The following is a 23,545-nucleotide window of genomic DNA, read 5'->3' on the forward strand; positions in this document are numbered from 1 at the left end:
GAAATCTGAAAGGCACTACCTTAACCAAATGATCAAAGTTGACAGTGCCTTAATGGGACAATGTGCCTCCTGATATAGGTGCATTAGAATTTTTTGTAGTATTCCTGCTAAAAATAATCTAAATTTAACACCAAGAAAACATTAGTGAAATCCAATTTGTCAATATTATGAAAATATAAAGAAATCATCAGGAAAACACTAACAATTTGTTGCCTCTCATTTAAAGTAAGCCCTGTCAGTGTGGTTTCTTTTCTTTCTCTTTTTTTTTTTACAGCCACATTGAGCTGTACTGCAAGGGTACAGATGCACAGTGGGCAAAGGTCGTTATACAACCAGAACTGTATTTAACCAAAGCAAGAGAGCAGCCAGCAAGTTACAGGTGTACACAAGCGAGTATACAGGCTGACCATGTTAAGTTAAGAAGGGAGAGGAGGGATGGCGAGGTATAGAGCTATGATCAGTGCATCCGGCGTGGGGCTGGGGAGACTTCCAAAATCTGGGTAGGCGCTTATGAAACTACAAAACTGCCCTGGTCCCGCAGACAGGTGCCTCTCTGGAGACTGCGGCCGCCCGGGGTCAGCCAGGCTCCAAGCCCCATGCACCTCCTGCCTCCCAGGACTACGCCTCCCGGCGGCCTCTGCGCCCGGCGCCCAGGACTACACTTCCCGGCGGCCCCCACTTCGGAAGCGGTTTCGTCCAGATCTGCCTTCCCGCCGCTGATTGGCTGCTGGCGTCCGCCGCCCGCGCGGCGGCTCTCGGAGGTGGTGTCGGTCCGCATGTCCTGACGCCAGGTGTGGGGTGCAGGTTCCGGTTACAGTGGGTGTTGGCGGGCGGCTGACGGTGACTGTGCGCGTGTCTGGGAGCGGGAGTGGACGTACGAGGGGGCGATACGGAGGGGGGGGGGGGCGTCCGGAGGTCAAGTGGGCACCGGTGGGCGTGCCTTGCTGGTGTGCCCGCCCTCCCGCTCCCTGCGCTGTGCCCGCTCTTTCCGTGCGCGGTGCTGACGGCGGGGGCGGGGGAGGTCGGAATGTGGGGGAACCTGCGCGTATCTGGGCGTCTGCTGTATTAGGGGCTCTTAGTGTTCCTCGGAGTGCTTCTTCCAACTCATGGTGTTGATTTGTTACTATTGGTGATTTCCTCTACTTGCATTTTTATTGCATTCTTAGTCTTCCTCATTCGAATATACTGTCCATACGATTGCACGAGTTGATGAATTTTTGCAACCCTAATACGCCTTGGCAATCAGCACTGAGACAGGGTGAAAGAAATAAAAGGATATTGCCAGCATTCCAGTTGTAATACCCCCCCGGCCCCGTTACTGTCAATATCTGATAATGTGAATCCTTTACAAAGAATTCCCTTGTAAAACCTTTGTAAAGGTTTCCTTTGAGATTGCCTTGGCTATTCACAGATCTTTGCACTTATATAAGAATATTAGAATTGATTTGCTAATTTCATTAAAAAATTACTTTTTTAAAAATTGGGGTTGCTTTGAATCTACAAAGTTTTTTGAGAGAATTTACATCTACTCATGTCTTCTAATCAATGAACATGGGATATATATATCCTTCAATAATATTCTGTCATTTTTACTCTAGAGGTCTTCAGACTATTTTGATTTGTAACTAGCTATTTGATTTATTCTTATACTATTGAAAGTTACATCAGAGTTAAAATTTTGTGTTTCTGTTTAGTTGTTCTTGATTTATGGAAATCAAGCTGATTCTTTTTAAGTTGACCTTTTATCAATCTTGATAAAATCACTCAATTCTAGTAGCTTATCTATAGATTCTTTAAGATTTTTTAATGTACACAATCATGTCATTTGTGACTAATGAGTTTAATGTCTTCCTTTTTAGTACTTATGCGTTTTATTTTTTTTCTTGCCCTGTTGTACTGGATCAGATCTCTAGTTGAAAGGTCTTCTTTTTCATAATTTTAAGGGGAATGCATTCAGATTTTTAGCTTTAATTGTGATTTTTGAGGGAGCATTTTAAGATTTGCTTTATCAGGTTAATTATAGTGTTTCCTTTGATTTCTGGTTTACTCAGTTTTTATCATGTTGGATTTTGTCAGAATTTCTGCATGTATCCAGGGGATCGTGTAATTTTCTCTTTTTTCTATTAATGAGGTGAGGTACACTTATTTTTAAGTAATATTGTTACAATCTTAAGGTATTATTATTATTATTATTATTATTTAAAGTAAGTTCATGCTCAACATGAGGCTTGAACTCAGGACCTGAGTTCAAGATCAGGAGTCACATGCTCCACTGACTGAACCAGTCTGGCACCCAAAGTACGTTGATTTTCAAGTGTCAGACATCTCTTACATTTTTCACATAAGCTCCACTTGGGTATGATATATAGGTATCATATATCATATAGCTCTCACTATCTTTGCATTTTTGTCTTATTGGTTTGCTTGTCTGTTTTTGCCTTCTATATTTTGAAGTTGTGTTATTGAGTCGATAGCGGCATAGAATTTTGATTTTCCTGTTGTGTTGACATCTATAATAAAGATGAAATATTCCTGTTTAAGGCAAGAATAACTAATAGACATAAAGCCTATTTTGTTTGATATTACTGTAGTTCTACCTGCTGTCCTTTGGTTAGTATTCACATGCTATGTCTTTTTCTATTCTTTTACTTTCAGTCTTTTTCTACCTCATATTTGAAGGGTGTCTTTTGTAAACAGCATGGAGTTGTATTTTGTTATTAAATATGCTCCAACAAGTTTAGTCTTTTCTTAGTTTGTGTTAGTTTACGTTAAATGTAATTACTTACACAGTTGGGTTTATGTCTGTTTTGTTGTTATTTGTTTTTTCCACTTAGTACATTTTTTTAAGTTTATTTATTTTGAGGGAAAGAAAGAGTGAGCAGTGGAGGCACAAAGAGAGAGGGAAAATCAGAAGCAGGTTCTGTGCTGCCAGGGCAAGAACCTGATATGGGGCTTGAGCTTATGTGAGATCATGACCTGAGCCAAAATCCAGAGTCAGACACTTAACTGACTGGGCCATCCAGGTGCCCCTAGTTCATCTTTATGTTCTCTTTTGTCTTATTTTGGGTTAATTGAATTTTGTGTCTTTCCATTTTTTCCTTCCATCATACATTCATGTATGTTTGTTTTAGTGTTTTTGCACTAGAGATTGCAGAATGCATCATTGATGCTTTATAGTGTAATACAAATTATTTTTACAATTTCCCAGTGGTGCTAGAATTTTAGAACTTTTAAAACTGCATTTGCCAACTTCATCCTGTCTCTCCATTCCCTCAAGTATTTCTTGGTAATGGATTTTAATTCTACATGTACCTTTTTTTAATTAAAAATTGTTTTATTTTAGAGAGAGAGTGCATGCGTGGAGGACAGGGGAAGAGGGAGAGAGAGAATCTTAAGCAGGCTCCACACTCAGCACAGAGCCCAACATGGGGTCTGACCCTGGGATCATCACCTGAACTGAAATCAAGAGTCAGATGCTCAACCAACTGAGCCACCCAGGCGTCCCGATTCTACGCGTATTTAAATATGAATTTTTTTTCCTGGTTAATATTCATTGAAATTTACCCCTATACTTATTCATCTTTTATGTTTTTATTTATTCTCATGCTTTCAATGAGGATTCTTTCCCTTCTGCCAGGTGAACCCATAAAACTTTTCTTCATATGGGTTTGGATTAGGAGTTGACAGAATATAGGAAGCTCTCAGCACTAATACATGATAATAGGACCTTTATAGTAGGCAGTTTAGCAATTTTTGTGTAAAAATTTGAAATACACACCCTACAACTTGACTCATGGGTATTATCATACAGATTTGTTTGTGCATGTGAAATAAAATATAAAATAGATAGTGATGGTTTATAAATAATCTAAATATTGATTATCAGGCAGCTAGTTAAAACATTGTGGGTCATGGGACGCCTGGGTGGCTCAGTTGGTTAAGCATCCAGCTTTGGCTCAGGTCATGATCTCACAGTTTGTGAGTTCAAGCCCCGTGTCAGGCTCTGTGCTGACAACTTGGAGCCTGGAACCTGCTTCAGATTCTGTATCTTCCTCTTTCTGCTCCTCCCCTGCTTGTGTTCTGTCTCTCTCTCAGAAATAAACAGTTTAAAAAATTGTGGGTCATTCTTAAGACGGATTATTTTTTTTAAGTTTAGTTTTTTCTTTTTAATTTTTTAATGTTTATTTATTTTTGAGAGAGACAGAGACAGAATGCAAGTGGGTTAGGAGCAGAGAGAGAGGGAGACACAGAATCAGAAGCAGGCTCCAGGCTCTGAGCCGTCAGCACAGAGCCCATTGTGGGGCTCGAACTCGAGCCGTGAGATCATGACGCCAGCTGAAGTCGGACGCTCAAGCGACTGAACCACCAGGCACCCCTTAAGTTTAGTTTTGAGAGAGAGAGAAAGAGAGAGAGAGAGAGAGAGAGAGAAAATGGATGAGTGGGGGAAGGGCAGAGAGAGAGGGAGAGAGAGAGAGAGAGAGAGAGAGAGAGAGAGAGAGAGAGAGAGAGAATCCTGAGCAGGCTCTTTGCTATTAGCATAGAGCCTGACGCAAGCCTCAAACTCACGAACTAGGGCATCATGACCTGAGCTGAAGTGAGAGACGCTTAACCGACTGAGCCACCCAGATACCCCAAGATGGATTATTTAATATCTCAAGAATAAAGGAGCTCTTAATGCATTAATATAAAATGATCTCTAAAGTATATGGTTAATTAAAAATAAGGCAAAAGGAGGTACTTCCACATATTGTAATGAGACATAGGACAGTCTGACCAACCTGTTAGTGAAAACAATGGTAAGTTATAGGTACTATATAAAAATAGTCACTGAGAGATTTTGAAGAGAGTTAAAAACAAAAGTCTAGAAACTTGAATGTTCAAGAAACCTCCTTTAGTAGGTTAGAATGGAGACATTTTATTATAGCACCTGAATAGTATTGTTATTCTTGCTGTAGCAGCGTCTGCAGTCTCTGGGCTCTTGTTACCATGCCTGTGGGAGGTGGGGATGGGGAAAACAGGGCATTGTGATACACAGTTTGACTTCTCTGAGGAAAGCCTGTCTGTCCTGCCTTCTTTGTATTCAGCTCTGCCCTCTCAGGACAGTCACTGAGAGGACAGATCATTCTTGGAGTTCTGAAAACTGTGGCTCATGTGAGTTGGAATTATCACTTTCTGTATTTATATCAGGTCCTATGTTTTTATTGTCTGTCATGAAAGTTGCTCCTGGGATGTCCTCCAGGAATCTGCTCCCAGACCCACTCTTGTGAGTGCCTTCCCTAAGTCCTCTCCTCCCAGCCTGTTCTTGAGTGTACCATGAACAGTCTTAGACCTTTCTCACGTGGTTAGTTTTCAGTCAGGAATGCGGATGGAGCACATTTTCCCAAGGGAAATATTAAAGATGCCTGTCACAAAACCATGGCTTAATAAGGCTGTGACAAACCACATCCTTGTCGATACAAAGTTTTGATCTATTTCAGGGAGGTTTTAAATTAGACATAATGGTATAACTAGATAATAACTTTCCATCTATGAATTCCTTCAGAGTTTGGGCAAACCTAAGTGTCTAAAATATAAAATATAAGAATGGTCAAGTCAGTTATAAGATACACGATTTGTCTTATATAGCAGGAGAAAAATGCTTGTGATCTCCCGACATAATGATGAAATAGTCCTTAGACTGTGTCTTTCTTAAATTATTATATCACATGCAAATTGTGCTTTCAAAGAGAGAAATATGATCTGAGGTACACATAGGATGGATGGAGGCCACAAGTTTTTCTTAGTCAAGCTGCGTATTTTCTGCTACTTCACTTACTGGGGAAACTCCATTTTACAGTATTTGTTCACTTCAAGCCCTTCCGTCTGAAGGTGGCTTGTTTCTCCAATGAGCGGGAGGGAGGGTAGCGTCTCCCGACCCGCCAGACGTGTGCTGTAGCCCCAGCCTGAGTCTCCTCCCTTCTCTGATGACTCTCCATTTCCCTTTCCATGTTGAAAAATTGCCTTTAACTTCATCAGTGATGGGTATATTGACTTTTTTCAGGGGTTGGCAGTATTCAAGGACGTGGCGATAGACTTCACCCAGGGAGAGTGGAACTACCTGGGTGCTGCACAAAAGGACTTATCCAGAGACGTGATGTTGGAAAACTACCACAACCTGGTCTCTGTCGGTAAGGACGTTTACTTGCAGATCATTCGGTATTTGCCTTGCGGAATTTCTGCCTCTTTCCATGTGGATTTCTGGATTGTCTGAATTCTGTTTCCTGCTACTGAGGGAATAATCTGCACTCTATGGTTTTGGGGAAGACGTCTCTGTCACACACTGTTCTTCAGGAGACCTTCACCCTCCTTGTTATTCTTGTTATTATCTTCTTCAATGACCACAGCTGGACTTGAATTCTGCCATACCTGTAGGTTGATCCTATTTCTTTTCCTTTCTTAACGTAGGACTTTCCAGATCTAAGCCAGATGTGATCTCCTTACTGGAGCAAGAGAAGCAGCCTTGGATAGTTCCAGGCCATGACAGGCGGACCTTGCCCAGGTGAGTGAGAGCTCATTGACAGAGAGAGGCCTTGGCAACCCAGGTGGCCTTGCCCTGCGGCAGTTACCACCTTTGATATTTTTATTGGGAAGTGCCCTTCCAAGGACTGAGGCCTGACAAGGGAGAGAAGGCCTGAGTCACAGAAAAGTAGCTTTGTTTCTCTCCCGTCTCAGAAACGTAGGTGCCCCCCTTCCCCATGACCAGCAATCTTTTCCTTATATGTGCAATCTAATTCTTTCCCAGCTTCCCCTTGTCATTTAAACTTGTGTAAGTATTGTCACTTCTGAACAATATTTCTTAAAAACCCCTATTTTACCTTTTTTTCAATGATTTGATCCCTCTTTGGGAAGTTTCTCCTTTTTTCAGTAGTTCATGCTTTATTCATTCACTCTTATCCAAAATGTATTGATGTTTAATTTATGCAAGCCTCATTTCAGAACTTGAGGGAATTAAAGTGAGTAAATTATTATTATTTTTTTATTGATGTATAGTTGACACACACCATTACGTTAGTTTCAGGTGTACAATGTAGTGATTTGACACATCTGTCCCTTATGCTGTGCTCACCATAAGTGCAGCTGCTGTCTGTCCCCACATTACTGTGTTCTCTATGCTGTGCCTCTCATCCTGTAACTTACTCATTCCATCACTGGAAGTCTATGCCGCCCATGTTCCCCCCTGCCCCCCAGCAACCACCAGTTCTCTACATTTATGGGTCTGGTCTGCTGTGTTTCTATGTTTTGTTTCTTTATTCATTTGTTTCTTACTTTCCATGTGTAAGCGATATTATATGGTATTTTTTTTTCCTTCTGACTTATTCTGCTTAATATACCGTCTAGGTTCATCTATGTTGTTGCAGATGGCAAAATTTCACTCTTGGTGTGGCTGAGTAATATTCCATTGTATGTTCACCACATCTTCTTTATCCGTTCCTCTATGGATGGACACTTGGGTTGCTTTCATATCTTGGCTATTGTAAATAATGATGCAGTAAACATGAAGGGTGCATGTATCTTTTCGAATTAGTGTGTTCATTTTCTTTGGGTAAATACCCAGCAGTGTAATAACTAGATTGTATGGTAGTTCTGTTTTTAATTTTTGGAGGAATCTTCATGCTGTTTTCCACAGTGGCTACACCAATTTACTTTCCCGCCAACAGTGCATAAGGGCTCCTTTCTTCCACATCTTCACTAACACTGTTATTTCTTGTCTTTTTAACACAAGCCATTCTGACAGGGGTAAGGTGATATCTCATTGTGGTTTTGATTTGCATTTTCCTGATGATTGGTGATGTTGAGCATCTTTTCATGTATCTTTTGGCCATCTGTATGTCTTTGGAAAAATATCCATTCAGGTCCTTTGCCCATTTTTTAATTTAATTTTTAAATTTAGGTTTGTTTTTGTTTTTTTGGTGTTGAGTTGTATATGTTCTTTGCATTTTTTTGGATATTAACTCTTATCAGATATACCATTTGCAAATATCTTCTCCCATTCAGTAGACTGCCTTTTCATTTTGTTGATGGTTTTCTTTGCTGTGTAAAAGCTTTTTATTAAAAAAAATTTTTTAAAGCATTCATTTTTTTGAGAGACAGAGTGTGAGTGGGGGAGGGGCAGAGAGAGAGAGAGAGAGAGAGAGAGAGAGAGAGAGAGACAGAATCCAAAGCAGGCTCCAGGCTCTGAGCTGTCAGCACAGAGCTCGACGTGGGGCTCGAACTCATGGACTGCGAGATCATGACCTGAGCCAAAGTTGGATGCTTAACTGACTGAGCAACCTAGGCGCCCCAAAAGCTTTTTATTTTGGTTTCATTTTGCCTTTGTTTCCCTTGTCTTAGGAGACATAGCTAAAAAAATGTTGCTAAGGCTGATGTCAAACAGATTACTGCCTATATTTTCTTCTAGGAATTTTATAGTTTCAGGTCTCACATTTAGATCTTTAATCCATTTGAATTTATTTTTGTATATGGTGTATCAAAGTGGTCCAATTTCATTCTTTGGATTGTAGCTGTCCAGTTTTCCCAGCACCATTTATTGAAGAGACTGTCTTTTCCTCATTGTATATTCTTACCTACTTTGTTGTAGATTAATTGACCATAAAAGTGTGGGTTTATTTTTAAGCTTCTGTTCTGTTTTATGTATCTATTTTTGTGCTAGTACCATACTGTTTTGATTAATATCTCTTTGTAGTGTATCTTGCAATATGTGGTTCTGATACTTCCGATTTTGTTCTTCTTTTTCAGTATTCCTGTGGCTATTTGGGTTTCTTTGGGGGTTCCGTAAAATTTTTGTATTATTTGTTCTATATCTGTGAGTAATACTTTTGGTATTTTGATGGGGTTTTGGTATTTGATTGCTTTGAATCTGTAGATTGCTTTGAGTAGCATGGACATTTTAACAATATTAATTCTTCCAATCCATGAGCATGGAATGTCTTTCCATTTATTGTGATCTTTAGTTTCTTTCATCAGTGTTATTTTAGTTTTCAGAGTACAGGTACCTCACCTCTTTGGTAAAGTTTTGTTCCTAGGTATTTTATTCTTTTTGGTGTAATTGTAAATAGAATTGTTTTCTTAATTTGTTTCTTCTACTTCATTATTAATAGAATGTATAGAAATGCAAGCAATTTCTGTATATTAATTTTGTACCCTGCAACTTTACTGGATTCATTTGTTATTTCTAATAATTTCTTGATAGAGTCTTCAGGGTTTTCTATATATAGTATTATGTCATCTGCAAATAAGGACAGTTTAACTTCTTCCTTACCAATTTGGATACTTTTAATTTTTCCTTTTCTGATTGCTGTGGCTAGGATTTCCAATACTGTGTTGAGTACAAGTGGTGGGAGTGGACATCCTTATCTTATTCCTCATGTTAGAAGAAAAGCTCTCAGTTTTTTTACCACTGAGTATGATGTCAGCTCTGGGTTCATCATATATTGCCTTTATGTTGAGGTATGTTCCCTGTAACGCACTTTGCTGGGAGTTATCATGAACAGATGTTGAATTTTGTCAAATACTTTTTCTGCATTTGTCAACATGGTCATATTATTTTTATTCTTTATTTTGATAACGTGGTATATCATGTTGATTGATTTGTGTTTTATTGAAATGTCTTTGCACCCCTGGATAAAATTCCACTTGACCATGGTGAATGATCCTTTTAATCTATTGTAGAATGCAATCTGCTAATATTTTTGTATTTTGTATTTAAGTTCATCAGGGATGTTAGCCTGTAGTTTTCTTTTTTGTGATATCTTTGTCCAGTTTTGATATCAGGATAATATGGCCTTGTAGAATGTATTTGGAAGCTTTCCTTCCTTTTCTATTTCTTGGAATAGTTTGAGGAGAATAGGTATTAACTCTTCTTTAAGTGTTTGGTAGAATTCACCTGTGGAGTCATCTCATCCTAGACTTTTGTTTGTTGAGAGGTTTTTTTGTTTGTTTTTTACTAATTTAATTTTGTTACTAGTAATCTGTCCAGATTGTGTATTTTTTCTTGGTTCAGTTTTGGAAGATTGTATGTTTCCAGGACTTTATACATTTCTTCTAGGTTGTCCAATTTGTTGGCTTAGTAGTAGTCTCTTGTAAGTCCTTTGTATTCCTGTGGTGTTATTTTTCCTCTTTCATTTCTAATTTTATTTATTTGGGTCCTCTCTTTTTTTTTCTTGGTAGTCTAGCTAAAGGTTTATCATATTTATTTTCTTTTCGAAGCACTAACTTTTGGTTTCATTGAGCTTTTGTATTGTTATTAGTCTATTTATTTTTGCTCTGGTTTTTATTATTTCCTTCTACTAACTTGAGCTTTGTTTTTCTTTTTATGGTCACTGTAAGTGTAAATTTAGATTGTTTTTCAGAGATTTTCTTGTTTATTGGTGTAGGCCTGTATAACTATAAAAGTTCCCTGTTAAAACTGCTTTCACAAAAAGATTTTGGACTGTTGTGTTTTCATTTTCACTTGTCTTCATGTCTTTTTTCATCTCCTCTGATTGCTTAGTTGACCCATTGGTTGTTTAGTAGCATGTTATTTAGATTCCATGTGTTTGTGTTTTTTTCCAGTGGGTTTTTTTGTTGTTGTTGTTAATTTATTTCTAGTTTCATACCTTTATGGTTGGAAAACATGCTTGATATGATTTCAGTCTTCTTAAATTTATTTGGACTTGTTTTGTGGCCTAATGTGATCTGTTCTGGAGAATGTTCCATGTGCATTGGAATGTATACATATTTTACAGATCCTTCCCTGTTCCATTGGATCATATATAACTATCCACAGATAATATGCTTTATTGTTTTGGTATATATACACACACACACACACATACTTAGTATCAAACTGTATACAGTATATTGTTCAGTAGGCGATGTTTTCACTTAACCTTTGTCTTACTTCTATTTCCATATTGTATTAATTATTGTGACTTTATATATTTTATGTATGCATATGTATTATGAATATAATACATATGTATATGTGGGATATCTTTATTCTTGGTAGAGTAAATCCACTCTGTTATTTTAGCAAAGTTTTCCATTTTCTTTCCCTTATAATTCTTTCTTCCTCTTTATTATATTAACAGTTATCTCTTTAAATTTTGAAAAATTTATTACAGTGAAATGTCAGTGTAGTTTGAGTAATAGTAGTACTAGTGAATATTCTTTTACCATTTTTTAATATGGAATTTTGGTACAGATCTTTATCTCAAAAAGTTTTAAAGATTTTGTGCGTGTGTGTGTGTGTGTGTGTGTGTGTATAGTAAAGTTTTAGTCCATCTGCAGTTTAATCCTATATTTGGCATGAAGTAGTAATTTTTCATCATCATTTATTTGATTATTCTACTCTCTTCATCATCTGGAAGTTTATTCTCTAACACGGTAAGATCTCATAAAAAACTTTGTGTCTCCTTCTGGGCTGTCTTCCTTTTGATACCTTAAATCCTGTGTCACTACTAATTTAAATTACTCAAGGAAATGTAATAAAATAGCCAGTCAGCTCTGAGGTTGCAGTTAAGATATGTGTTCTTATATTGAAAATGGACTACTTATCTTCATTTTGTGTGCTTCTCCACCTATGTTCAGTGATTTTGCTGCAGGCATAGGATAAGCAGGAGGTTGGATTGAACCAGAGTTGGAGATCGATTCAAAAATTATAATGATAGGTTAGAGAATCAGAGCTGAGTAAGCAAAAATGAGAACCAAAGTGTTGGATTGTGAAAAAGTATTGCTGCTTACTGAGTGGTAGTTTATATGAGAGAGGAGTTTAAATAATATTCATTTCATATTTCTCTTAACTGCCAAACTCTTCTTCCATAGTTATAACAATTAATATAGATACTACATATATATTTTTTTAATGTTTATTTTTAAGAGAGAGAGAGAGACAGAGTGCAAGTTGGTGAGGCAGAGAGAGACGGAGACACAGAATCTGAAGCAGGCTCCAGACTCTGAGCTGTCAGCACAGAGCCCGATGAAGGGCTCGAATTCACAAGTGGTAAGATCATGACCTGAGAAGAAGTCAGATTCTTAATTGACTGAGCAACCCAGGTGCCCCTAATAGATACTTCTTATTGAGGACTTATATTATGCCAAGGAGCTGTAGTCTTCTTAATCCTCACAGTTCCATGAGAATAGTTATTCTTTATCAAATGAGAGTTTGGGGACTCAGGTTAGTTAAGTAACGAACTAAGACATAAAAGTAATGGACTTGAAAGTATTTTAATAGTGTGCTGGTCATTTCCACATGGAACTCATCAGTGGTGTATCATTTTCTCTAAATCTACCCATTCTACTTTGTCACTGCTGGAACCTCACTGAATTCTTCCTTACTTCTGTCAGACACATTATAAAACAAGCATATAGTAGTTGGGAAGTTCCTGTAAATAGACTATATAGTATTCATGGACTTCTATTTATCCTCCATTTTTGTAGACTTACTTAGCATTTTACTTTTTTTCTTTTTTTAAATTCCTCTCCCTGGACTCTTGTCCTCAATATTTGAGAATGTTTTCATCCATTTACTTCCTTAGAACATGATTTTCCCTTATCTAGTTTCTGCCATAGAAATTTAATTTTTGATGGAAGAGGAATATATTATATGTATACTTTACTGTTATTTTTCAGATTTACAGTACATGTGTGATACTAAGGAGTTATTTCCAAAAAAGAGCACTTTTGATAAAGAATCATTTCACTGGTATATAGTGGAAAGATTAAAAAACCACTTTGATGGATCCAATTTCAGAGGCCTATCTGAAATACAACAGAGAAGTGAGAAGGAATATTTCCGATAAGAGAAATATGAAAAAATGCCTACATTCAGCCAGCACCCAGCAGCACATATTTATAAGGCTTTTCATAAGAATTCTCAAGAGCTGTATAAGAGAATTTATACTAACAAGAGACCTTGTGAATGTAAGGAATGTAGGAAAGCTTTTAGTTGTGGGTCACAACTTACTCGACATTAGAGAATTCATACTGGAGAGAAACCCTATGAATGTATGGAATGTGGGAAGGCCTTTGGTCATGGCCCACAACTTAATTGACATCAGAAAATTCATACTGGTGAGAAACTCTATAAATGTAGGGAATGTGGGAAGGCCTTTATTCAGCTATCATCCCTTATTCGACATCTAAGAATTCATACCGGCGAGAAGCCATATGGATGTAAGGACTGTGAGAAGGTTTTTAGTTGTGGCTCAGAACTTACTCAACATCAGAGAACTCATGCTGGTGAGAAGCCCTATGAGTGTACGGACTGCGGGAAGTCCTTCAGTCATGGTTCACACCTTGTACAACATAGGAGAATTCATACTGGAGAAAAGCCTTAAAAATGTAAGGAATGTGGGGAGACTTTTAGACATATCTCACAACTTGCTCGACATCAGAAAATTCATACTGGTGAGAAACCCTATAAATGCAGAGAATGTGGGAAGGCTTTTATTCAGCTATCACATCTTGTTCGACATCTAAGAATTCATACTGGTGAGAAACCTTATGAATGTAAGGATTGTGAAAAGACTTTTAGTTGTGGCTCAGAACGTACTCAGCATCAGAGAACTCATACTGGTGAGAAACCTTATGAGTGTAAGGACTGTGGGAAGGCCTTCAGTCATGGTTCACACCTTGTTCAACATCAGAGAATTCATAGTGGTGAAAAACCTTATAAATGTAAGGAATGTGGTGAGGCCTTTTTTCAACAATCACATCTTACTCGACATCAGAGAATTCATGCTGGTGAGAAATGCTGTGTATGTGAAGAGTGTGGTAAGGCCTTCATCTGGAGCTCCAAACTTGCTCAACATCAGAGACTTCATATTGGAGAAAAAAAAAAAGATTATGAATGTAAGCAGTGTCAAAGGTCTCCCTTGGTGGCTCACAGGTTTTCAACAGATTATTTATATTTAGAGTAATCCTATGAATATAAGTAATTTAGAAAAGTTTTTATTCAGAGCTCCTACTTTACTCAACATCAGAAAATGCATACTGTGAGAAATACTACAAATGTAAGAAATGTGAAAAGGCCATTAGTCTTAGCTCAAAACTTAAATATTACAGAATTTACAATGGAGAAAAAGAACATCTTATGAATGTAAGCAATGTGGGAACACCTTTAACCAGAGCTCAAACTTTTGCATCAGAGATTGTATACCAGCCAGAACAGACAAGTGAAGAATGTGGGAAGGCTGGTAGTTGTTCACCTACTGGCAAGAATTTTTTTTAAGCTTATTTATTTTTGAGAGAGAGAAAGAGAGCAAGTGGGGGAAGGGCAGAGAGAGAGAGGGAGAAAGAGAGAATCCCAAGCAGGCTCTGTACTGTCAGCACAGAGCCCAACATGGGGCTCAATCCCATGGACCATGAGATCATGACCTGAGCCAAAACCAAGAGTTGGATGCTTAACCAAATGAGCCACCCAGGTGCCCCAAGAAAGTTTTGTGTAAGCTATGTAGGAAAGTCTTTCTTCGTAGTTCAGACCTATTAAATATCACATAATTTATAATGGTGAGAAACCTAAGAATGTTAGGAATACAGAAAACCTTTCATTAGGATTCACAACTAATTGAGTATCAGCAAGTTTATAAGTTGATATAGGGAAACTTACGTGCAATGCATCAGTTATGTTACAATAAATTTATTAGAAGAAAATCCTATAGATATTAATCTCATTTGCTTCGTATTTATATCTAGGCGTCAGAAAATTTATTTTGGGTCAATAATTGAATGTAGAAAATCCATCACAGTTTAGATTGAGAGGACAAGTCTAAATTCAAGATACAAACTTGAGAGAACTCTTCATAGAATATTTTTTTAAAGAGAGAAGCAAACCATAAAATAAAAACTATAGAGAATAAACTGAGGGTTGATGGAGGGAGGTGGGTGAGGGATGGACTAGATAGGTAATGGGTACTAAGGAGAGCACTTGTGGGGAGCCTTGGGTGTTGTACATATGTAGTGATGAATCACTAAATTCTACTGAAATCAATATTATACTATATGTTAACTAGAATTTATATTTGAACTTGAAACAAAATTTTTAACCCCACATTACATATTGTAGTTCTACCACTCTTTTACTACTGGGACAATGAGTAGGTAAATTAATATCCCTGTTCCTCTTTACTTGTTTTTAAATTGGAGGGAATTAAATATTTCATCTCATATGTTGTCTGACAATCCCCAGTAAATGTTGACAGTATCACTATCACTGGTAGAATCATTATTAAAATGAATGGAGAATACTTTGTTTAATAACATACGAAAGCTTTGATCTCTTACTGCATGTAAAAAACTTATCTTCAGAATGTAATAAATATGAACAGCCCATTATTCAGATCCTTTTTGCTGTGTCTGCAAGTTCATACTGGGAAAATAATAATCTCATGATGTAGTGAATGTGTAATTAAGAGTACAGCTTTTAAACCAAATGTTTTATGAAGTAACCTCTATAACAAATCCTTAAAAGCAAAAGTTGTATAATTTTTATTTTCTGCAGTAGTTATAGATGTTGAAAATTTTGAAGCTCTTAGAAACTTAGTAACATCTGTATGCTTAATTATTTTAAAAATAAAACCAAAATAGACTCTTAAGGGGAATAACAATGAACCACTGATATATCAAGATATAGAATGTGGTCAAAGCTGTTTTCAGTAGTTCATGCATCATATTAAAAAGTCAAGGACAGTTATTTAGCATTTTCGTACTGTATCTTAAACACTTTGAATAGGGAATTAATATTTGTTGAGTAAGTAATTATATGTTTAACTCAAGAAAAGGGAAAAAATTAAAGACAACCCTGAAATGAATAGATAGAAGGGTCTAATAAAATTAAAATAGATTAATGAAAAAGAAAGCAATAGGGGTACCTGGATGGCTAAGTCAGTTGTGTGACCAACTCTTGATTTTGGCTCAGGTCATGATCTCAGGGTTGTGGGATTGAGCCCTGTGTCTGGCTCCATGCTCAGCACTTAAGATATTCTCTCTCTCTCTCTCTCTCTCTCTCTCTCTCTCTCTCTCTCCCTCCCTCTCCCTCTCTCTCCCTCTCCCTCTCCCTCTCCCTCTCCCTCTCTCCCTCCCTCCTCTGCTTATGCATGTTCTCTCTAAAATTAAAAAAAAAGTAGTTTAAAATAAGGAAAGGAAAAAAAAAGCAATAGGCAAAACCTATTTGAATTTGCTAGACTAGACTTTATCATGTCACATCAGAAAACACTGGTCATAACTCAGTCCAACACTATGAGTGAGAAAGGAGCGATCATGATAGATGTCATAAAGATATTTTTTACTGTAATAATAATTTATTACAATAAATTCAAAAATCTATAGAGAAGGCATAATTTTCTAGATAAATATGTCACTGAAATTGATTTGAGAAGATAAAATATCTGAAGACACTAATTAATGGAAGAATAAATAGTAATGGAACTTTGTTTTTAGATGTTACTAGATAATTTTACAGGTGACACCTTGAGGAAACCTAGCCACTCACTCTACAAGACTCACATCCTGCTAAAAATGCTAGAGCAATGCTTCTCAAACAGATGACCTCTATCCTCAGGGAGGGTTGACAATGTCTAACAATTTTTGGTGCTGCTGGCGTCTAGTGTGTACAGGGCAGGTTGCTGCTAACCCTACAATGCACAGGACCTCACCCCACCCCAGCGCAAAGGATTGCCAGGTTGAGCATGTCAACATTACTGCTATCAAGAAAAGCTGTGTTCTAGGATGGCACCCTAAGAACAAATGCCAGATCAGTATCATTTGCATAGCTTTCATTTCAGCTTCTCACTCTTAGTTTGTAGAAGGTTTTGGAATATTTTGAACATCATTTATTGAAAGTACTTTTTCAGTCTTTGGTATCATTTTGTGTATATTTTCCTGTGTGCACATGCATGTGTACATGTACATGCATCTATATTCCATTTAACCACATACCTTTTTCTTTGTGGTTTCTTATATTCCTGTCTGTCTTAGAAGTATTCCCCACACCAAGGTTGAACAAATGAATATCCTAATAGTTTGTTGTTTTCTGTGCAGATTTTAAAAGACTTTAAGGCTAATATGTCAAACAACCATATAGCTACTACATAGCATTAACATTTTAACAGTTGTATTTCTTAATTTTTAATATTTTTTTGTTTTTATATTTATTTTTGAGAGAGGAGAGAGGAACAGAGAGAGAGGGAGACAGAGGATCTGAAGCAGGCTCTGTGCGGACAGCAGAGAGCCCAATGAGGGGTTTGAACTCACAAACCATGAGGTCATGACCTGAGCTGAAGTTGTACGCTTAACCGAATGAGCCACCCAGGCGCCCCTCTTATTTTTCTTTTTCTGTTCTTTACTGTCACTTTTCTAATTTCAGTCCTACAACTCCTGTTAGAAATAGCCATCACCATTAATTTTACATATTTTCTTCCTGCGTATGTACATACATGCCTGTAACCACTGTGCTGCATGTTCTGTGGGGTTGTTGTTTATTGTCTTTTTAAAAATGTTTATTTATTTTGAGAGAGAGAGAGTGAGTGTGAGTGGGGAAGGGGCAGAAAGAGGGAGAGAGAATCCCAAGCAGGCTCTGCACTGTCAGCACAGAGCCTGCTTTGGGGCTCGATTCCGTGAACTGTGAGATCATGACCTGAGCCAAAATCAAGAGTGGACACCCAACCACCTGAGCCACCCAGGTGCCCCTATTCACCCTTATAGTATCATAGTTCCACCATGGCATATTTAGATTTTGTATTATTTTTATTTTCTTATTGAGATTCAGCGTAGTTGTGGAATCTATAGGGATTCATATCTTTCAATTCTGTAGAAAACTAAGTCACATATTCCTTTTCCTCTCTCATTTATTTTCTTTGGGAATTCCAGTTAAATATATATTGAGCCTTCTCAGTCTCTCCTCTGTGGTTTTTTTCTTCATTTTTAAATCTGTCCCTACCCCTTTTATGTATTCTCTATAATTTTTAAGTCTGTTTTGCAGTTTATTAATTCCTTATATAGCTAAGTCTATTTGTGGAATGTAATATTATGAGTTATTTTTATAGAAATTTTTATTTGGTTGTTTTATAAATGTAAATGTACTTGGTCATTTTGATTCTGTCTTTCTGTTTCTCATGTTTTTAATGAACTCTTCCTTTTTAACATCATTTCACATTAAAAGAATTTTTTTTAATGCTTATTTATTTTTGAGAGAGAGAGAGAGAGAGAGAGAGAGAGAGAGAGAGAGAGAGAGTGATTGGGAAAGGGGCAGAGAGAGAGGGAGACACAGAATCCAAAGCAAGCTCCAAGCTCAGAACTGTCAGCACAGAGCCCAATGTGGGGCTCAACCCCATGAACCGTGAGATCATGACCTGAACTGAAGTCGGACATCCAACCAACTGAGCCACCCAGGCAGCCCTCATTTTATGTTCTATCTGTTGATGCTTCTAATATTGGAAGTCTTCATGGTTCTGCTTCTCATGTATTTTTAGTTTTGGTTTTGTTTACTCTCACTTATGTAATATTCTTTCCTAGTGTGGTTTTGTTTTGTTTTACCCTATATACCTTAGAATTTGCCTACAGGTTTTAAAAAAAAAATCTAAGTCAATTGTATACTCCAGAAAGGATTTACTTTTTTGTTTCCTGCCGTGCCTTGAAGACATTAGCAGTAGACTCTTTTTTTTTAATATACAATTCTTTTTTTTAAACGTTTATTTATTTTGAGAGAGACAAAGACTGCACAAGTAAGGGAGGGGCAGAGAGACAGGGGGAGAGAGAGAATCCCAAGCAGGCTCCACGTTGCTAGCTCAGAGCCCGATGTGGGGTTTGAACTCACAAAGCCATGAGATCATGGCTTGAGCCAAAACCAAGAGTCAGATGCTTAACTGCCTGAGCCACTCAGGTGCTCCAGCAGTGGACTAATTTTTAAGTTAGAAAACATGCCTTATAGTTTTCCAGACCTTGCAAATACTGTTAGGTTCTTAAACCTATGTGAGGGCCTGCATGTGACCACAGATACCCAGGGGAGATTTTCTTCCCTATACTTAGAACCAATATGAAAGCAAACATTGTTTATTTCTGTCTTAATCCTGCTTCTCTCTTTCCCTAAGGATAAAACCATTTGAGTTTTTTAGTTTTATGTTTTTATTATCTACCAACTCACGATAAGTGTGCCCCAGGCCTTTTCTGTTGTCCCATACAGACAGATATGTGTCTTTTATGATAGAAACTCTAGACCCCCAGGATTGGTAGATGACCTTTGGGGATTCCAACAGCTATTGTACACATTCATGTTATTCCCATCTTCAAAGGATTTCCCTCAATTCTTACCATATCTTTTAATGGACTCTTTTATCTGTAGAAATTTTCTATGAGGACCTTTTCAGCTTACATGGTCCTTCATAATGTCAAATGAAAGCTACCCCATTCTTTATCCTATTTTGTGGGTTTTCTTCCTGTAGCACTTGTCACATGTGTGTGTATGTATCCCCACATGGGGGTGGAGGTTGCCCTTAATAAGAATGTAAGTTCTAAGAGAGCAGTAACATGCCATTCTTCAAATTGCTATTCCACAACTCTAGTAAAGCTCCTGTCCTGTAGCACAGTAAGCTTTGTCTAGATAGAGATAGGAGATGATGCAGAAAAGCACAATAATTGGTGAGAGAAAGGGGGCTTCACTACCAAATACACAAATCTATTCATGTTTGCAGTGATGATCCAAAAGAGGCGATAAGTCACAATCTAAATGTTTCCTTGTCACACTTTAAGGGCTTAAAAAAATTTTTTTTTAAGTTTATTTTTGAGAGAGAGACAGAGTGTGAATGGGGAAGGAGCAGAGAGAGAGGGAGACACAGAATCTGAAGCAGGCTCCACGCTCTGAGCTGTCAGCACAGAGCTCTATGTGGGGCTCAAACCCATGAACCGCAAGATCATGACCCTAGCTGAAGTCGGACGCCCAGTGACCGAGCCACCCAGGTGCCCCTAAGGACTTTTTTTTAAAATTTATTTTTGAGAGAGAAAGAGTGTGAGCTGGGGGGGGGGGGGGTGGTCCAGAGAGAGAGGGAGACACAGAATCTGAAGCAGCCTCCAGAGCCCGATACGGGGCTTGAACTCCCTAACCATGAGGTCATGACCTGGGCCAAAATTGGATGCTCAGCCAACTGAGCCACCCAGGTGCCCCTCCTTGTCGCACTTTAATAAGATCCTGGTTTCTCATTTTAAAAAAGCTGCTAAATTTTTTCTTAAGAAATAAGTCAGAAGGAGCAAATTAGATAAAATGGCTTGAGTTACATACCTCCTGAAGAGCCTATTTACTATCAAAATCTCCATCCCTTGTTCTAGCCCCACTAGTACATCTTTGCCATTTCTAAACTCAACATTTTTAATGTTTTAATGGAGTTTAATCAAATTCTATAATAATTCAGTTGCCCCATTTATGATGCATGTTACTTCTTGAGTTGGTTGTCTTGGTTCACAAAAAAAAATGCCTTCCATTTCTCCTTCTAATTCTTTGCCTCATGATCTTCAAGCCTCTGTCCCAGGCCACAGATATTGAAAAGTGGTCTTTTTGTTTTAGTCATCCACTGCACACGCCAACTTTGATTTCCTTTAGTTCCACAGCACAAATGGAATAATTTTCTACCAGACTCTGTGCCTATTACAGAGTCAGACTCTGATGATCTTTTTCATTTCTCTGTATCTTCTCATGTGTGAAGTAGAAGGAGTTATAGATATCCTGCCATCTCACAGTCTTTTACATTTAGCAGGTGTCTCTGTAGCACCTACCATATGCACGTTTTCCTTTTGGAGATGAGAAGAGATTGGATATAGACATGAAAACAACGTCAATGATTATAAGACAGTGCTGTTTATTATGTGTGCCCCTTTCCAAAATATTTAAAAATTGAGTTTCTTTTCCCTCTTATTTTGAGTTGGAATATTGACGATTGTAGAATGGATTGTTTCCTCTAAAATTCATATGTCGAAGTCCTAACCCCCAGTGTGACAGCATTTGGAAATAGGACCTTTAAAGAGGTGATTAATGTTAAATGAAGTAATAAGGGTTGGGACCTAATCCAGTATGACTAGTGTCCTTATAAGATGAAGAGAGAACATGAATATGCACACACAGAAAAAAGGACATGCAAAGACACAGCGAGAAAGTGGCCATTTGCAAGCAAGGAGGGAGGTGTCTAAGCCTATAGACACCTTGATCCTGAATTTTCAGCCTCCATAACTATGAGAAAATAAATTTCTGTTGTTGAAGCCACCTGGTCAGTGGTATTAGTTATGGTAGCTCTGGCAGACTGATACGGTGACTTTTCAGGATATCTGTGAAAGGTAAAGGAAACAATTGATACAGATAGTTGTCAGTTCTTTAAAAAATCTGGTAAAGCTAGGCTGTTTGTCCTCAAGTACACCTAAAGTAGGTTAACACAAAAGAAAACAACTGGAGAAAGATTTCCAAGTTTATTATACCACATCCTATTTCCTGGGGAAATTGGAAAATAAGGATGGGTGATACGAAGTGTAAAACTTGAAGCATAGGCACTTCTGGCTGAGAATATTTCTGTTTTCATTGGAGGGCATCTTTTTTTAGGCCATGGCTTATACATGTCTGTTCTCTGGTAATGAACACACCATTGCAGGGCATGCTCTTCTGAAAGATCTGTTGTTTGGAACAAGAGTGCACAGTGCTGCACGTCTACGAAAGCTTTTTCCAGGACTGGGATCATTTGTTGAACTGCACACAGTGACTTTCCTAGTACAGGAAGCAGAACTATTGAGTTTTGGCAGGACAAGTATTTTCAAGTTTCTCTCAATTATCTAGGTTACAACATATTCTCTTTGAAGCTTTGTGTTGACATAGTGCTCCTAGTACTCCATAAACCAGGGTTGTTGATAGTTTTTGAATTTGAATTATTTTTTTATCTTCCCTGTGTGCCAGGTCAGAAGTCAATAAAGTTGACTACTTTATTATAGCATTTTACTGTTCCAAAACAAAGTTAAAATGAACAGTCCTCACAATATAGTTATGCAGGGCCTAATTTAAGAATAATTACTCAAAATCAACTCAAAATGGATTAGGGAATTGAATGTAAAACCTGAAACTATAAAATTCATAGAAGAAAGCATGGGGTGTAACCTCTTGACATCAGTATTAGCAATGAGTTTTTAGATTTGTCAGCAAATCAAATTTTGGTAACAAACCAAAATAAACAAGTGGAACATTGAACTAAAAAGGTGCTCAGCAAAGGGAACCATCAACAAAATGAGGTCAACTTGTGGAGTAAGAAAATATTTGCAAACCACATATCTGCATATCCAATAAGGGGTTAATATCAAAATATACAAGGAACTCATACAATTCAATAGCGAACCCCCCCCCCACTGATAACCCAATTAAAAAATGGGCTAATGACCTGAATAGACATATTCCCAAAGAAGACATACAAATGGCAAACAATACATAAAAAGATGCTCAACATCACTAATAATAAAGGAAATGCAAATCAAAACACAATGAAATATCATACCTGTAAGGTGATTACTATTAGAAAACTCAAGGGATAAATGCTGCCACGGATGTGGAGAAATAGCAACCCTGTGCACTGTTGGTGGGAATGTAAACTGGTGCAGCCACTATGGAAAATAGTACAGAGGTTTCTAAAAAAATTAAAAGTAGAACTACCATATGATCCAGCAATTTCACTATTGGGTATATATTCCAATGGTTACAGAATCATTATCTTGAACTGATACTTGTATCCCCATGTTCATTGCAGCATTATTCACAATACCCAACGTATGGAAACCACCTGTGTTGATCAATGGATGAACAGAACAAGAAAATGGGAAAGCCATATATGCAATGGAATATTATTCAGTCTTATAAAAGAAGGAAATCCTGTCATTTGCAACAACATGAATAAACCTCAAGGGCATTATACTAAGTGAAATAAGCCAGGCAGAGAAAGAAATGCTGCATGGTATCACTTACATGTAGAATCTTTAGGAAAAAGAAAAAAGCCAAACTCCTAGAAAGTAGAAAAGAGATTGTCAGTGGCTGCAAGTAGAGGAAAAAGGCAGGGGAGGGTCAGAGAGGGAGACACAGAATCCAAAGTGGGCTCCAGGCTCTGAGCTATCAGCTCAGAGCCTGACGTGGGGCTTGAATCCCATGAACTGCAAGACGATGACCTGAGCCAAAGTCGGACACTCAACTGAGCCACCCAGTCACTCCCCAAAATTTTTTAAATTTATTTTTGAGAGGGGGATAGGGGCATAGACACACACACACACACACACACACACACACACACACACAGAATCAGAAGCAGGATCCAGGCTCTGAGCTGTCAGTGTAGAGCCCAAGTAGGGCTCCAACTCCTGAATTACAAGATTGTGATCTGAGCTGAAGTTGGACATTTAACTGACTGAGCCGCCCAGGCGCCCCTAAGACTTTCATTATTTTTGATGCTGTTAATAGTTTTTTTTTTTTTGTAATTTCCTTTTCAGATTATCTGCGTGTATAGAAATGGCAACCGATTTTTGT

At 37.8% G+C, this 23,545-nt stretch overlaps 1 protein-coding gene across 1 annotated transcript; it reads left to right on the forward strand.

Moving 5' to 3' along the window:
* Positions 1-1,027: 1,027 nt before the first annotated feature.
* Positions 1,028-23,067, forward strand: LOC125149896 (KRAB domain-containing protein 5-like). Its single transcript, XM_047829032.1, has 5 exons — positions 1,028-1,062; positions 5,085-5,151; positions 6,041-6,167; positions 6,445-6,538; positions 22,779-23,067. Exons 1-5 carry the CDS (start codon positions 1,028-1,030, stop codon positions 22,948-22,950), a joined length of 495 nt encoding a protein of 164 aa, XP_047684988.1. The 3' UTR covers positions 22,951-23,067.
* The last annotated feature ends 478 nt before the right edge of the window (positions 23,068-23,545 follow it).

The sequence above is a fragment of the Prionailurus viverrinus genome, chromosome D4 (genome assembly GCF_022837055.1).
Source record: "Prionailurus viverrinus isolate Anna chromosome D4, UM_Priviv_1.0, whole genome shotgun sequence".
Classification (NCBI taxonomy): domain Eukaryota; kingdom Metazoa; phylum Chordata; class Mammalia; order Carnivora; family Felidae; genus Prionailurus; species Prionailurus viverrinus.

What these genes read in the sequence shown, in the direction of transcription:
- LOC125149896 (XM_047829032.1), top strand. Translation starts at nt 1,028, where the DNA reads ATGTGGGGGAACCTGCGCGTATCTGGGCGTCTGCT. An exon ending in CGCGTATCTGGGCGTCTGCT is followed by an intron (nt 1,063 to 5,084) that starts GTATTAGGGGCT and finishes CTTTGTATTCAG; the next exon opens with CTCTGCCCTCTCAGGACAGT. An exon ending in TTCTGAAAACTGTGGCTCAT is followed by an intron (nt 5,152 to 6,040) that starts GTGAGTTGGAAT and finishes GACTTTTTTCAG; the next exon opens with GGGTTGGCAGTATTCAAGGA.